At 41.9% G+C, this 17,689-nt stretch overlaps 1 protein-coding gene across 4 annotated transcripts in view; it reads right to left on the bottom strand.

The window, feature by feature from the left end:
- EVA1C (eva-1 homolog C) overlaps positions 1-17,689 on the bottom strand; it is a 39,937-nt gene that overhangs the window by 9,744 nt on the left and 12,504 nt on the right. For 3 of the 4 annotated variants that reach the window (XM_062622197.1, XM_062622198.1, XM_062622199.1), the window contains exons 2-4: positions 14,760-14,956; positions 11,187-11,310; positions 8,038-8,190 (exon numbers count right to left, since the gene is read on the bottom strand). In XM_062622197.1, the coding sequence (XP_062478181.1) occupies positions 8,038-8,190; positions 11,187-11,310; positions 14,760-14,956 (474 nt within the window). The remainder of the gene's footprint in view (positions 1-8,037; positions 8,191-11,186; positions 11,311-14,759; positions 14,957-17,689) is intronic. The other variant, XM_062622200.1, reaches the window with a different exon arrangement.

The following is a 17,689-nucleotide window of genomic DNA, read 5'->3' as shown; positions in this document are numbered from 1 at the left end:
AACAACTTACCCTCCTTCTGGTCAAACACCTTACTGAAGTGTCTGAATGTGGACAGGATTCAGTCAGTGCTGCATTTTAAGTAAATGAGTGAATGGTCCCATTGAACAGTCCCAAAGATCACCAATCAGGAGATGAACATAAATATGCAATGTGCCTTCTTTCTGAATAAGTAACGTTTGAGCTACACATAGAATCATAGAGTATTTTGAGCTGAAAGGGACCATAAGGATCATTGAGTGCAACTCCCTGCTCCTCACAGGACTGCCTAAAACTAAACAATTCATGTTTATGGAGCTTGCTAAATTGGTACCATACATTTGAAATAAACTGCCTCTTAAAAGGCAGTTTATTGTGTTCCCAATGTGCTAGAAGGCTGGTGGCATCCACCAGCAGTGGTGGAAGAGGCAGTGGTGTGTGGCTGGGAAAACACTCCATTCTTCCAGCCTTTCTCCCAGAGTTGCCAGTTACACACCAAGACTGTTGGTGGATCTTTTGAAACAGACACTTATATGGATAGCATGGAGATACGGGTGTCAAGAAGAGGTTCTTAATGCAGTAATAAACTATCAGATCTGACTGCAGCCATTTTACAGTTAGAGTAAAAAGCATTGTTTGTGGAGGAAAAGCTCTTTCAGCTCCCTAATTAGTTTTGTTTAGGAACGTTTTGGCATGCAAATGGCATGCTATAAATCATGCAAGCTTTAATGAGAAGCAATTTGTCTTCTGGTTTCTTAAAGCTTTTCTCAATTCAGACAGGAGGAGCTTTCCCTCCCTTTCTTTCCGCTCTGCCACACAAGACCTCCAGGTGATGGAGCAGCCAGAGCTGGCCTGAGCATCTTGTGCCAAGCTCTGGCTACAGCATCCTGTCTCACTCTCCAAACACTACTAATTGATATCTTCTCCCACATCACTATGCACAAGGCGAGCCTCAAGACATGGTGGGTAGGGAATGTGTCTCAAACATAGACCTGCATGACATAAAAAGTAATGTGCTCATGAAGGACCAGGGCACCCAAGAAAGAAACCCCTCCACAATTTGTCACTCCAGTACTGGAGCCCAGCTGCTTCTTGCTTTCATTCCAAACTGCTGGCTTCACACTGCTTTATGCTTTCTGGACTGTGTCTACCCGCAAAAGAATAAGGAGCTTGCTTTTAAAATCAACTGAAAGCAAAGATTTCACACTACCAAATTGGGATGGCTTGTGCTTTGTGGAGCCCAAATATCAGCTGTGGGGATAAGAATTGACAAAGGGAAACTATGGAGTTTGGAGCAAGCTAAGGCTGCAGACTCCTAAAGAAAGTTACCATAATAATATGGTAATTTATGCAAGAGCATGGCACACTGGGTCCTGACTATGCATCAGAAAAGGGCCATTTGAACTGCTGATTCTAGCAAAAACACACAATATGACCAGCAGCACTTACAAAAAGTGGGGCCAATACCTTTATATTCCAGGTCCAAATATTGCCAGTAAACACGGCAGTGTTATATGCTAAAAATACTGCTTACTGCCAGCACAAGCCATTCCTCACCAGTGAACAGAGCACCAAGGCTTTCTGTAAAGCTGCACCCTCTCTCTCCCTCTCACTTCAGTGCCTGTTGTGAGGCCCTTGTAAGCCTGCACAAGATTAGCCCATTGCTTGGCTTTATTTACAAACGACTCTGAGTTCAGAATCCAGTCTGTATTTTGCACCAAAAAAACCCAACCCAAACTTGGTCCTTCCCTCCTATATATGCACGGAGTGGGGGAACCACCTGCCAGCATTAACACAAGGACAAGAGACAAGTGGAGCTCTGTGCTTGGTGGCAGCAGCAGGGATAAGACTCCCTCTGCTGAAATGCTTGCTGCTTTCTTGTGCACCATTTGGGCCTGCACGTACACAGGCAGGAGTTCCTTCCCTTGTTTTAGACTTGCATGCCCAAACAGTTAAAAAATCTAAGCTAGAAAGAACTATACACAACAAAACCCCTGAACTGCTGGCAAATGAAATATTAATGGATGAAGTGACGTGTGTCTGAGTGTGCTTCAAGCAACTCCAAACAGCTGCTCAGCCAAATGTCACCTTCCCTGTTTGTCTCAGCAGAAAGCTAACTGGACTCTAAGAATAGTGGCTTCTCTCTTCTTCCCTTGAAACAATCGCTTCTCATCCTGCCACAGCTTTGAACGCTTTTTTATTTTTGGGGAGCTTTGTCTTGATAAGATTTGCTGGGGCCAAGGTGTGCAATGGCTCCTACCGGCACCTTTTGGGGCCCAAAACACCTATTAAGCTTCTCAGTTTGCTCAGGCTGACACAGACAAGGAACTTTTCACATGTCTGCACACAGACAGCTGACTTAAGGATTTTTGTGGTGGAGGCAAAATTGAACAATTGAGCACGATGATGCTCAGGAACAGAAGGGCAAACCCAGGTGCTGAAACAGTGATACTTGTAGTCTAGAAAAGACTTGGCCTCCTCCTCTGTAGCAGCTCTGAGTTACAAGCTTTCTTCTTCGCCCAGCAGAGGACTGGGCTTAGTGTTTCTGTCAATTGACTAAGTGCTCCTTGAAGTGTCTGTACTTCAATATCCAGCATTTTAGATCCATCTTAAATTTTGCCCAACTTACATGATTTGTATTTTATGGCACCTAGAAGTCTATAGCTAACAGGAACCTAATAATTTCAGTGTGTAAGCATTTCCAGATCTGCCTATAGCTGCTTGTACCTTTACCTCATTTACATCTGCTCTCAAGACACTTAAACAGAGACTGGCTCACACAAGGAGAATAATACATCTCTTAGTAAAAGAAACCATATGCTTTTCAATCGCTGTTAGTGATTAAGGGAGGTAGGCCCTTTGAATTGTCCACAGTAATGATACACACACACAAAAAAGGTATCACAGTATCACAAGATACTGTTATATATCAAAATTATGATGCCTTGTTGGGCTGGAATGAACCTACATGGTTTGGGTTTTTTAAATCTCTCTTTCTTGCCTTGCTAACATCTCTTCCTCTTAGCTGAATGTCATTTCACTGGAAACAGGGGATTAGGACAGAACCCAGCCCCAGCATATGTTACGCAAGATGTGATGATACTGCCTGAATTCTCCACCTCCCCTCTCAACCTCCCAAAAGTTGGAACAGGTGAAAGAGAGGGCTGTGTTGGAAAGGACCCTATCTTCCAGAAATGAAGATAAGTAATTCAGGGCTTTGCTAGTCATTAGTGCTTGAGGGAATGCACATCTGACCAGCCAATGCACATCCAGGTGAAATTTCTGGGAAGGATATTTTCGCATTCTAGCTTGCAAGTTGCAGCTAGAGGAGACCCACTACCAAGCCTTTGTTCAAGTACTTTCATGTATTAACAAGAGTAATTTATGATTTGAGAAGTGTTTGTTGACCTGAATCTTCCTTGTACTCCCTATGGTAACCTGTTCTGGCACAACTCTTTAACTTCTTTTGGCTAATACTTTTTCTCTTTCCTCATGCACATGTTAGTACAAATACAAAGGAGATAATGTTTACAAAAGGCAACCACTCACACAGGAACAAACTGCTACGGTCTCCTGTTTTGATGCTGGGCACAATAGATTCCTCTAAGCAGAACCATCTGTTACAAAACTGCACCCATAAAAGTGTTAGCTTTGTTGTGAAGCTTTTTATAATCTTATAAAACAAGGAAGTTACTTTCTGTAAATACTGTACAGTCTTAACAGTTCCAGTCATTTGAACAGCTGCTGAAGCAGGACACTGCTTGGAGTTTTCTATTTTTCTGCAATGATCCATTGATATTATAATGGAAATCATTCCCTGTGCTTCAGTGAGCTCTGTTACTTGGGCTAGGAGCTTGCTTTGCAGAAGAAACTTTTCCTGAAGGCAAAATATCCTAAATAATGCCTGGAGGCAAGATTTTACCCACTGTTCTTTGAAGCGGGCAACTCACTAGAATGAGTGGCCCTGATGACAAGCTGGAGAGCAAGACCAGAGACATGAAAATCCCACATTTAAATTCAACTGTGAAAGTGATAAAAAAGCAGGGAAGAAGTTTTCTAGTGATCTTATGTGGAAATTTCACATTCTTTGACAAACCCTCCCTCTCCCAACTGCATTGAGCAAGAGGAGTTGTCCTAAGCACAGCCTTTTGTTTCTGGCTGTTTTTAACAAGCAAGAGACATTTTGAACTGAAAGGTGCAAGTTACACATATAATTAGGTGTAAGCCTTGGGACCGTCTTATCAGTTAAAGTACAGGTTAGAAATGTCCTTGTACTCAGCAGTTCAAATCTTTACCCAGATTCAAATCTTCTCTTTATCTGAATCAGAACAGGGACTTGAATGTATGTTTCCTGTAACCAGATCATAGGACAACTTTACTGTAAAGGCTTTACCTAGCAGGGGTGACACCCCAGTGCCACTGCTCTTCTTTCTCTGTATTGAAAATGGCACCTACTTTACATTATTAAACTGCCTCAGAGAACTACTTCTAAGAGGAGGCAGTCATGCTAGATGTTGAGCTAAGGCTCAGGATCCTACAAGGCCACACAGGTATCATCAATACCAGAGGTGGATTTATATACTCTATTTCCAATATGGAGAAGAGCCTTTATACTAAAGAAATTTTACATTTTCCTGTCTTGCCGTTGAAGGAGGTCAAATGCGGTCACCAAGCTCTGCAGGCACAATTAACTGAACACTCAGTACTCCCAGCAAGACCATATCAATTATGGATTGTAGCAAAACCCCTGAGCTCAACAGAGACTTCCTATACTTTTCATTATGACCTACAGATGACTTCTCTTAGTACTAAAAACACCCCAATTTCTCTGTGATGCAGTGAAAGAAATGGAAATGCTCAAGCACTGCCATTAGGCTGAGATGCACAAACATGGATAGAAACAACAATGGATGTGTGTTGGAGAAGATTCAGGTTTTGGTGCAAACATATGCGAGTACATGGGCTCTGATTCAGGAATTAAGAGCAGCTTCAGTAAGCTTTCTAAATTGTCTCAAATCATGAAAATCACATTGACATTCATTGCTTTCCTGAGAGGAAGGTACCCAGGCATTTTAAAAGTCCAGTCACGCACCTGCTCACATCTGTATGTGCTTAAATAACCACATAACTAAGATTTAAGCTTGAGATGACAGATCTGGTGTCAACTGGATTTGGCTCCTATGTGCTAAGTCTTTTGTGATAACTGAATGCGTACTCCCAAGCCACATAGGTGCTATCCACCTTCTGCAGATCTATCTTGTGTTTGCCTCAGGTTTTATACTCTCTCCAATTACCACAGTTTTATGTTACTTTATGGAACACAAAACCAGCAACAGCCAGGGTGTTGCTGAAGCTCGTATGCAGGGGGACATAGCAGAGAGTTTTTTACTGTTGCAAATTCTTTCTCTGTTTATACTGGGAAACTTTATCCAGTAAGAAGGGTTTCCAGCATTCTGATCTGTGAACTCTAAGTGCTGACATTAGAGGCAAGTGAGTGATTTCCAGAGATGAATGAAGCCCAAGAAATAAGCATGACAGCAGCTTTCATAGAATAGTTAGGTATGAAAAGGACCTTAAGATCATCTAGTTTCAACCCCCCTGCCATGGGCAGGGACACCTCGCACTAAACCATATAGCCCAAGGTTCTGTTCAACCTGGCCTTGAACACTGCCAGGGATGGAGCATTCACAACTTCCCTGGGCAACCCATTCCAGTGCCTCACCACCCTCACAATAAAGAACTTCTTCCTTATATCCAATCTAAACTTCCCCTGTTCAACTGAGCTATCTCTGCTCTGTCTTACATTATATATACACTAATACCACCATTACGAAAGATGTATGGGTCTGTCAGAAACCTGCTAAAATGCTTTCTCCACAGAACAGCAGCTAGGCAGAGCTAAAGTCTGTGTGAAGGACCATGCAATATAGCTAACGTGAAACATAGTTTTGGCAATTTTAAATGGATTCTTATCTAAGAGCAGATTAAGAACTTTCAGCCAATACAGTTTTAATAGTATCTGTATCACAGAATCACAGAATCCCAAGGGTTGGAAGGGACCTCAAAAGATCATCTAGTCCAACCCCCCTGCAAGAGCAGGGTAACCTAGAGTACATCACTCAGGAACTTGTCCAGGCGGGCCTTGAATATCTCCAACGTAGGAGACTCCACAACCCCCCTTGGCAACCTGTTCCAGTGCTCTGTCACTCTCACAGTAAAGAAATTTTTCCTGATGTTCACATGGAACCTCCTATGCTCCAGTTTACACCCATTGCCCCTTGTCCTGTCACTGGACATCACTGAAAAAAAACTCGCTCCATCATCCTGACACTCACCCTTTACATATTTGTAAACGTTGATGAGGTCACCCCTCAGTCTCCTCTTCTCCAAGCTAAAGAGTCCCAGCTCCCTCAGCCTCTGCTCATAAGGGAGATGTTCCACTCCCTTAATCATCTTTGTGGCTCTGTGCTGGACTCTTTCAAGCAATTCCCCGTCCTTCTTGAACTGAGGGGCCCAGAACTGGACACAATATTCCAGATGCGGCCTGACCAAGGCAGAGTAAAGGGGGAGGAGAACCTCTCTTGGCCGACTAACCACACCCTTTCTAATGCACCCTAGGATGCCATTGGCCTTCTTGGCCACAAGGGCACATTGCTGGCTCATGGTCATCCTCCTATCCACCAGGACCCCCAGGTCCCTTTCCCCTTCACTACTATAACTAAATATAACTAAATAGAAAGACTGGTTTGCAGACAAACGGCTTTTAAGACTACTAATCATTATAGATCTCTTCTTGATGTTCAGAGATGCTTCTTACAGATTTCACTTTTAACATGTTTTCTAGGACTAACATTCAGAAAGGGGCTGGCATCAGTAATATAAGCCCTTCCCTCTGTCGTTATTGAGGGATTTAAACAGCATGCATATCTTGTGCTGTTCTTCTTCATGGCATGAAAACGTACACCTCCAGTGTCAGCCACTGAACATATTCATACAAGCATCAAGCACCCTCACAACAACATACTACTATGAATTTAGATATTTAGTGGCAAAAAGTCATAAGTCGTTAATCATACGCTACTGAGACTATACAGTGAAGTCAGTGACTGGTTACTGATGTAGACCAAACAACTACCTATGATGGTTTGGGTTCTTCTACCTATTCAAAAGGGAACAGTCTGTTCTTGGATGTGTTCACAGTCTGACCTAAGTAATATTAATATTATAGCAACGTTAATAGACTCTTGTTATATTAATTACTAACATAGTGGCATTGATATTAATATATAAAGGGATGCATCTCTACTAGTAATCAGCAGTGAGAGGGCATGTTTCTGGCACTGCAACACAGGGCTCCACTCTCGTAAGTCTGGTCCCTGTCTGGTCCGGGCCAACAGCATCCTCTCAGCAACTCCCCATCACAGCTGAGGAGCTAGCACAGGCCAAGGAGCAGCTCCAAGAAGCAGTTTGCATGCAGTCATCCTGCTTTGGAGGGTACAAGTTCAGCACTACATACATACGACATTGCTGCTGCTGCCAGAGAGAAGTCCCAGGCACATTTAATTTTCTAGTATATTGCCATAGTCTAAAGAGTCTGGACATACAATAGCACCTAAAGCAATGGACCCTGGTCTACGCACCCTATCCTTACAGTCTGCATTTAAGGCAAGGAAGAGCTGGCAGAAACAGAGGTCAGAGAAGAAGGTAAAGACAAGGTGTCATGACACTCAGGTTGCCTAATCATTGTCAGAAGCTGGAGGAAGAAGAGAGGCAAACAGCTGATATTTAGTGTACACAAACTCAGTTCAAGATAACCAACAGCACTAGAGTTTTTTAATTATACTAAGTACTGACTAACTATATGAAAGTTTATTAGTTTGCTATATTTCTTACTCTATGTTTCTCCCTCATACTGGGTAATTGGTTTGACTTTCAGAAATAATCTCTCATATTTCAATGATTGATGCTTTTAAATGCCATTGCTCTTGCACCTGAATTTTTCTCTCACCCTTCTCTCTGCACCTGCTTGGAGAAGGTCTATCAACAATGTAAAAACATACCAAAGGGGGGTACACGCTCCACTTCTGTTGAACAGATGTTCTCCTCATGTGCCCATCTGCCATAGGTGGCAGAGTAGATGATAAGGAACTTGGACTCTTGACAGTGGAGTTTCAGTTCCTGGTTTTCACATGCTGATTTGGTTTTGTATTCAGCTAAAATAGAAGCAAATAACAATATGGTAGCGTGAGGCAATTTACTTGGCTGGACTGTTAGCAGCAAATAGCACCATGACAGAAAACAGCTTTCCTGCAAGTTTTGTTGTGAATGCTATGGCGGTACTATCACAACCAGAGACAAAGCCTATAGCAAAGCGAGTGTTTCCTCTGGCTGAATTGCTCCCATATGACTATCTAAAGCCTCCAGCTCCTCTTTGAATGGAATTAAAAAGTTAACTTTTGCCAATCTCTCCCAGTAGAACAGCCTCCCCCCCTTCCTGCCCAATGTCCTGGCTTGCTTTCCACCACTGCTCAGAAGAGGAAGCCTCATCCTTCCCTTTTGTCTCCCCCCAGGACAATGTTGCATTCTATGCCTACTTCAGATGCCCGCCTGAGTGCTGAGAGCCTCCAATCACTCATCAATCATGAGGATGGCCGGCATCACTCAGTGCCACCGCATACAGCACTGAGCAAGTGCTGAAGAATGGGAGGCACAAAGGCATGGGGACAGGCTACGCATCCTGATCCAGACGGTTCTTTCAGCTATATTTGCTTGACTCCACCAAGGTCAGTGGGTTTCCCTGGGTGTGACTATCCAGCACGGGCTCATTTTGCTGACAAAGCAATGTGAATCAGGAGCCTGAGAAAAATACACCCCCTCCCTTTCTCAGCTGGCACAGGCACACTGGCAGCACTCTCGGCACAGAGGTGGGAAGCCAGTGAGATCATCTTCCAGACAGCACTGTTTATCCGTCCTAGGGAACTGGTTAAAACTGGACATCTGGCCAAGGAGGTCTATTGCTGGTCTATCAGCTGCTCTGGTTGCAGCTTTTTACTGCTCAGTTCTTCCCTGGTCTAGGTATGGTGTCAAACATTTTAGTGCAGATAAGACCACTGAGAAGAATTTATTCTGCTCCGTTTTTTTGTCCTTTAAAATGTGAAAACAGGAAAAGGAGGCTCCTGAGCTGAGCAGGAGAAAAGGGAAACCTTATTGTTACTGAGTGGTATCCCTGTGAGTGGAGTGTGTGTGTTGGTGCTGGGGGAACTGGAGAGAGAAAACCCTCCTATCTATTCAGTAAAGAAAACATCATTGTTTCATTTATAATAGAACAGATAAAAACAATGGGTTAATCTTCTTGGTAATATTCCAGTTTCTTCCATTTGAGCTCATCAGCAGTCACCAGTATAGGTCTAAAAAAAGCAACTTTAAAAACCATTTGACCTGCTGCAGATTGTTACTTCTGCAGAAGCACCTGCCATACCGTACACCCATGAGGATCATGCCCAGAAAACCAGTCAGAGGCCCTGACCCAAAGGCTGACAGCCTAAAAGTGGGCTCTGTGTCTGTATGGCTGTGCTCTGTGGCTGCTGCAGAGGCTATGGAAGTACCAAGCAACAGAAACAAAACCACGAGTAGTATAAGGTAAGAGTAAGAATATAACAGAGACCTCTGCAGAAAGGTAATGATATTTCTAAATAGATGAAAAACTAAGAGATTCAGAGATTCAACTGCTTAAGTGACCACTTGAAGGCAAGGAGACTGAAAATAAAGTTATACTCGAATAATTTCCTGAGTTAGGATATTTCCCACAGCCAAACCTAACAATATTGGTATCTCACCTACAAATATAAATTTCCTGTCACATGAAATCATGTAATTTGCAGTGGAACTGGACTATTCCTCAAGTCTTAAGGCAGCACTTGCTGTTAAATACACTTTTGACTTACTTTTGTAAAAATCCATATCACAAAGAATATTATGTATTCAATGTATCTCATTTCCAGTGGGAAAAGCAGCTAATAGAAGTAACAAACAGGATCCCAATCGACTTTTGATTAGTAAAAAGAGATTTCTAATAACACAGATATAACTATGAAATTAAAATCCACCTACTGTTAATAATGCAGTAATTTTAATATGAAAAAAAAATAAACCATTAAGATAATCCACCAGATCATTAAAATTTTACATTTCAGACTTCTTTTTCCCCTGATGATTGGCCCAGTAAATCTTCCTGGGAGTTCCTGTCAGTGCTTTGCCAAAGGTAACATTTGCCTACTCCATTCCTGTATCTCTGCTCTGACTTCAATACTCCGCATAAATTGGTGGAATTGTTCCTATTCCACCTATGATAACTATCTTAATGCTTTGATTAAAGAAAATACCTTTTGTGCTTTCTCCTTTAGATGTGGGATGGTATTTCTGAGTTGGCTGGTGGAGCTACCCATAAATCATCATTCAACTATTTTCTTTGGGACCCATTTCAGCCACACTGGAGGTTAGCTGCCAAAAAAGCTGAGCCCCTGGGCTATTGTTCTTATATCCAATAGCAATAAAAAAAATAGTTTAAAAACACTGATAAATGAAACCTCATGATGATTGTCTTAATGTTTCTTACACTTCCCCCATGTTCACAAAGTGCATTCTCTTTGAGGCAGGATTTGTCCCTGTAAATATTAATATCAACTATCTGCACAGAATACAGGCTATTCTATAATGAAATTCTGTAATAAAGCTAGCCACACATTTGCATCCTCCAGCCATTATTCTATACATGGGAGGTCGTAACAGAGAATCTTTGATAGCTTTGGTCCTATCTCCTTCAGCATTTTTGCATATTTCTTATTATAGTATCTTCTTCATCATTTGGATCCTTCACCCAAGCATCTGTCTTTGTGTTTAGCTCTGTCTTTCTAATACAACATTATCATTGGAGCACTGTAAAAATCATTTCCAAAATACGTTTTCTTTCTAGCCTGATGTCTGACATCTGACTCTGTCAAACTACGCTGGTCATTAAGCTGGCAACAAGCGCACTGAAGCTGCAAACACAATGGAGAGCTAAGGTGAAGTAGAAAAAAACAATTTGCTATTAATCTAAGAGTCTCAAAACTTCACACAGATTTATGCAAAGCCTTGTGCAGTGGCATTTTAACCAAAATAAACGTCAAAACACACACAAAGACACATTTGCCTGATGTGGATTACTTACTAGGTTTGCATTTAAAGGAGACAAGGAGGAATTTAGTGGTCCCTGGACATAGATCAGGTCCAAAAACCCGACTATTGACAAGGAGTTGGCAGGATCTCAGGTTTTGGCATTCATCCAGTACTTTCTAGAACAATGGGCAAAAAGGATAGGCTTGAAAACAAGGTATGAAGCTACACAGCAATGAGAAAACTTAGTTATACTTTGTTCTATAAAGGAAAGAAATCATTCCTTCACAACTTTTTCACTACTAACATGTAAGAAACATCTGTACCATTGGATTTAGGTCACAGCTCTACTGGACTTTGAGTCATGGCCAACTTTCTGGGAACACAGTCATCACAGTGACGGTCAGGGCAACTCAGGATGTTACCAGTCTGCTGTTGTTTGTCACTTTTCCTCTGCCCCTGCCAGGTCAGTCAGATCTTGCCTTGTGCCACGACAGCCTCAGTGGTGTTTGGGACTCAGTGCAGAGCCCTGAGCAAGTGGGAAGATGCTCAGTCCCCAGCCTCTGATTTGCCTGAGGCACTCACTCCTGATAGCATTTATGGGAGTGCCCTGTCCAGGTAACTCAAAAAGATGCCTTTTTAATCATTCTGTCTCCATCTACTGAAGTTTACCTGATCACACTCATTCTGTAGTATCTTCACTTGAAAGAGTTCAAAGTTCTAACACTAACTAAGACGTAGTGTGCTTATTGACACTTAAGCACAACCCTTACATATAGGGTTATATACACCTATATTTAGGACCTCCTGTTTAAGGGGCACTCCTCTCTTGCAGTTACACACATTATCACATATTTACTTGATTTCCCACTTCAACAAATTTCAGAATTGGTTCAATCAGCTAGCACAGATGTGCCTCTCTATCCTAACCCTGCTCGTCTGTTTTCCTTTGGGCTTTTTTAATTTCTTAAAAGCTGTTCTAAGGCCATATCTACCCCAGATAATTTTTTTTTGCCCAACAATTTACCATGGCTCTTACTGTGCTGCCTCACTGGGAGTGGCAACACAGGAGGACAATAAAATGGTCAGCAGTGTTAAAAACAAAGGGTCACTGGGCCTCTCCAAGTCCGTTAAAAGGACTGAGTATTCCTAGGGCTCACATTAGTGATACCACTTCATCAGTGGGTTTGGAACTGAAGCTATAGAAAATATGAAGACATCACCCAAGATGAGTCTGCATGCAGTTTTTAATACAGTCACAAGCCAAAGCACCTAAAAAAACCCAGTTTGAATGTAGCAGTGTACTTACAAAATTCTTATTCGCCTTCAAAACTCAGTTTAGAGAGAGCTCTCTATACACTCTTTTTGCATAGTCTGTGTCATTGTGCCCATGATTCTTGATGTTTAAAATCCCAGCAGGATGGGATAAGAAGGGTGTTGTCTCTGGGTCACCCCACTCTTAACACAAGCAGCTATAAGAACCGTTCTCTGATAGTTTTAGGTACTCCTGCAAAATCCATGGGAATTTTTGTTCACCAGAAGAGTTCTCAGTCATACCAGGAGGCCAAATCACAAATTCACCACTGTGATAGCACAAGCTGCATTCATGTTTCCAGGCTGAGAGAGTTGGCAGTGGCTGAATCTCTCCTGTCATCCCTGGAAGCCATCCCTCCCTAGCAGAAATGATACACACTGGCAGCACATTGCAGCAATCTTACAACACTCTTGCCTTTTTGTTCCCATTAGTAAAAGAAGAGGACTCACATCCAACACTTTTTGAGCATTAAGTGCACTCTAAAGAGTTTAAAAGGAAAGGAAAAGTACAGCAGACTTAATTTTATCAGTTAATTCTTCTTCTACAGAGTTGCAAGTCCAAGAAATAACCCCTCCTTAATCGGGATGCTTCTGGCACAGGCCGGAGAAATTGAGTTACATCTTTAGCAAGTGGAAATATCTGTCCCCTACTGAGTCACCTTCTGTTTGCACCTGAGCTGAATCATCTCCTGTGCATCTGTTTGTATTTTCTCCTACTTAATGCAAACAGCAGTCACATTTTCTATCATGTTGCTGTGCACAAAAGCAAACAATGATACTCATAATGAGATAGCACTGGGCTGTTAATATCTTGAAACAGATCTAACTTTGCAGTGATTCTTCTAATAGGAGGTCACTGTAAAACATGCCTGTTATGCTTCCTCCTGGCTGCAGGGTAGCATCATGGCCAATTATGCAGACTGCAGATGCAGTTCCAAAGGGAAGGGGAGGAGGGATGAGATCACTGGTGCTCTTTTCTAAGAAATCAGTTTACAGGATGCATCCCTTCTCCTTGACAGAACAGGAGATGCATCCCTAAGACGCAGAGCATCCGTATCTCTCACGTTCGTGGCCTTGTCAAAATGCTTTCATGCCTTTGATCAGTGACAGTGCCTGAATGATCACGATAGTTTATACAGAAGTTATTCCATGCTGTGTTTATTATATTCAAGGGAAAAAACTGCCCATGGAGACCTCACAAAGGCACTCAAAAGCCTAAAATAATCATTGGCGTCACTTCACTGTAGTCAGTAAAATGACATCAAAGATGCATCTGGCCTACTGTTTTTGGTGGAGAGATGTACTTTCACATGGCCTGTAGGTCATGTCTGGAATGTCTTTAGAAGTTGCAGTACAGCATGGGCAAGCCACACATACAAAACTGCTCTAATGTTGTTGCTGCAGAGAGGATATTACTGCCAAACCACACTGTATAACTCTTCAGCTCACTAGTGGTGGGAACAGACATTCCCTATTGTCAAGAAGCAATGTGTTGGCTGCAAGCACAAAAGTTGCAAGCTTCATCAAAGCTTCTGTAGAGCACTTAAAACAGCTTCACCAGCAGAACATGTTCAGATTCCTCTGACTACTCATTTTTGTAATGTTTTACTGAATATGGCTTAACACTGGATATTTTCACTATGATGAAACAAGCTTTTGACAGCAATGTAAGTTAGACCTTCTAAGCCTTGTTACAAAAGTCTTCAAAGCAGAAAGTAATAATTTATGAAGTATAAATCATTTTAAGCTATACTTAAGTGGGCCCAGCAAACAAACCATAGCATATTACTGATCAAATAATGGATTCACAGAAATGCAGGTATCTGCAAAAGTGCTCAGGATATGCTGTTTAGCTGTATGGTGCCTTTTCAGCAAGTGAAAAGGCATGGAACAAGCCAAACACCAACAAGAATGCCATCTTATTTGTCAGTTTGTAACCCAGCTCCTTCCAATGTTTGTATCCTCTCCTGGCAATAAGGAGGGCCTGTGTGATGGATTAAGACTAGTCTGCTCAGTCATGACCAGCCCTTGATTAGAAGGGAATTGATTCTTTTAGGAAACTCTGAGGATGGGGTTTCCAAAGCAAGGCTCATCAAAATAGAAGGCAATCTACAAAGCTTTCACAATCCTATGGTAACATCCTGCTGGCCAGACAAACCCTTTCAGTTGTAATACTTCTGATGGTAAACTGACATAGACACGATGTCATTTCATACAATATTGTGAACACTTGCCATTTTCACCCAGCATAGCTCACCGCAGGGACATTGTCAAAAGCATTCTGCGCATTAAGAACCTTTACAACATGCAATACCTGCAATGAAGTGGGTGCCACACAGTTTATGGGTTCTGTTATCCTGGTTTCAGTCTCCTGAGTACTACACATGTGGTAGTCTTGCCCGTAAAATGCTGACTGAACACTTATTGTTGAATGCCGAGGACAGTGCAGACTCAAATGTTCCCCATCGCAGGCATAGGCAGTATGATTTTGCAGAAGTTTGGTTAGGTAACCTAGAAAATATGTAGCTCTGTTACAACCAGTACAGGAAATGACAAGCTTGTTAGATAACAAGAAACCCACAATCAGTCTCTGGAAAGAGCACTGTAGTCAAGGCTATACATATGGCCCGCTGCCACACCACATGGTTCTTCTGTGAATGGGTCAACCTTTACATGCTAGTAACACTCAGGTCTGGGAAACAAGAGGTGGCGTGGCAGTGAGTCAGAGCCTTACCAGTACTCCAGCAGTGGCACTGTGTCGGAGATGTCATTACAGAGACAATAAATGGGCTCAAGCCCCTGCCAGTTGTGATTGCTAACAATCCCAGGGCGTGTTTGCAGAAGTCAAACAGACTATCACTTGGCTTTGTGGGCTAGACTCCTGCATTCCAGCTGGCTAAGGTATTCCTTAGACCTTGTCTTAAACCGATGCTGTGCACTTCTGCACTCCTAGGCAGTTGTTTTTCACACAAGTAGTGATAAAAGTGATCGATTCCCTCTGTATCACTAAATCAGATGCTAGGATAACAGAGGAAAGGTGGTTCGTAAGTGCTGGACACCACAGGTGCTGGACAGAAACCAAGAAGTAAGACACAGAATTATGTATTTGCTGGAGCGTTTGTTGATGTTACCAGGAGAGGGAGAGGTAGGATCTGTATGCAGCTGTACCATCCGTTTGCATCTTCTAGTAAGTCCATGAGTAGCAGAACTAATGACAGCTGTTTTCCTGATTTGTATCTAATTTGTATTGTCTCTAGCCAAGATTTTTGTTATCAGCACAAATATTTATAAATTTAACCTTCTACTGCCCTTCTCTCTGTTCTGCAGAATACTTCAATGGGAACGTGCAGGCTGCTGCCTTTGACCATTACAAATTAGCACTGTGATGGAAAACTATTGGGGGTAATTTAATTCAAAGAATTTTCTCACCTATACTTACGAAGCTTTGATATTGCTACCATTCTGTCATGCTTGATTGAAATCTGTCTTTAAGTAGAAATGTTTGTGCGTGAAGGGGAAGAAGAGGCGTGAGGGACAGGAGAGTGAAAGGATAGGAAATACCCCTCTATAAATGAAGCAATATCCTTTCTCATCCATAAACACAAGGAAATCATAGTCAAATCCACTTTTTTTCCCCATGAGTTTTATGACAACTTAACATACTACTATCAAAGCAAATCTGTTTTGTAATTCCTCTGCTGTTAGCCAAACTTTTTATTAATGTGCATACAATAACCATATTTGAATAGTTTCGTTATACACATATTAAATTCTGTGTAATCCTCCCTAAAATCAGTTCCCTACTTCTAGAACACCAAGTGGATCCACACTCACATCAAAAACCCCAAAGTTCTCTAAATGAAACACATTAATAAGGAGAAAGCACTAAGAGCTTCCACAGATTGTTTGACACAAGATTTGTAGAAGTTTTAACACTGACACCATCATTACATACATAGCTTTTAAGAATTACAATTTTCCTATCTTTGCCTCCTTTCCAAGCATATGATTGGTCTAATTAAAGGCAAAAGCTAGTATCTTCTCCTCAGAAACCTTCCTTACCCCACTGTGGTGACAGCAAAATTATTACTGTTTAGTGTAACAGAGAAAAAAAAACAAGCTGTATTTTCTTCTTGCGGTGGCTGAATCAGAACCAGAATGACAAGCTGTTTGTATCACTAAAACAAAAACTAGTTTTCTCAAAGAAAATACTGAAAAAGTTTGCTCATGCCATTTATTTTTCACATTTTTTTCCCTTCTTAAAACTTTCACCAAAGCTGAGCAATTTCAAAAAAGGTTTCTAAGTGGACATTTGAATATTCACATGAATGATATGAAAATAAAGTATTCCAGTTGTCTGGCATCATTTCAAGCTTCAGCTATGCAGGTGGAAGGGGAATTCAGCTCCTCTATCAGTTACTGGGTCTGCAGAAAGGGAAAACCTGCTCTGCTATTGTTGTTACTGTTCCTCATCTAGAGCTCAAGAGAGGACAGGAGTCAGCCAGATGCACCTTCTAGTGTATCACAGATGAAGGTGAGTCCCTCAGCTCACTGAACTCAGTCTGAGCACTGGCACTAAAATCAGGTTATGGAGTGAATTTCATGCCCTGTATTTGCAGTCTAGATCTCAAGGCACCAGACCAGCTGGAATCCCTACCGCTTCTCATAGGTTAGATAATAATAGGAGAAGAAGACAAACCACCACCACCAAAAAAAACCCAAACCAAATCCATCCCCTAGATTGTCTTGTGTAACTGAGATCACAAATAACAGAGCTTTCATGCCAGAGCCACTCCTTTGTCAGCCTGCACCTCAAAGGTGCTGAGTGTTGTCAGGAAAATGGGCTGAATGCCCAATTGCACCCAAGTGACTTTGCTACAGGCCGATACTGTAAAGGGGCCTTCAGTGGCACTTACTGCCGCTGTATGCCTTTGACATTGCCTTCACAGCATAAAGGGCCACAGTGTAAAAGAGTATTCAGCCCAACATGAGTTGAGGGCACTCAACACCTTGGAAGATTTAGCCTGATATTTGTAATCATTTCAATTCTTCAGGTTTTAAGTTACTTGGAGCCAAGAGTGCTGTATACAAAACAGCCCAGTATTCCCTAAAGAGTATCAGCTATGTTGTGATTTGGATGAGTTCCCTGGCATCTTAACTGCTACTTTGATCCTGCAAATTCCTAATCCAGTATCTAAGCACCTTTCTTCAACAATTGCAACTATTCAATCCTTTAAAAAATGC

This window comes from Pezoporus occidentalis, unplaced genomic scaffold (assembly GCF_034315485.1).
Source record: "Pezoporus occidentalis ecotype Australia unplaced genomic scaffold, CSIRO_AGI_Poc_V1 ctg24, whole genome shotgun sequence".
In the NCBI taxonomy this organism is placed as follows: Eukaryota; Metazoa; Chordata; class Aves; order Psittaciformes; family Psittacidae; genus Pezoporus; species Pezoporus occidentalis.
This window is presented reverse-complemented; position numbering and strand designations above follow the sequence as displayed.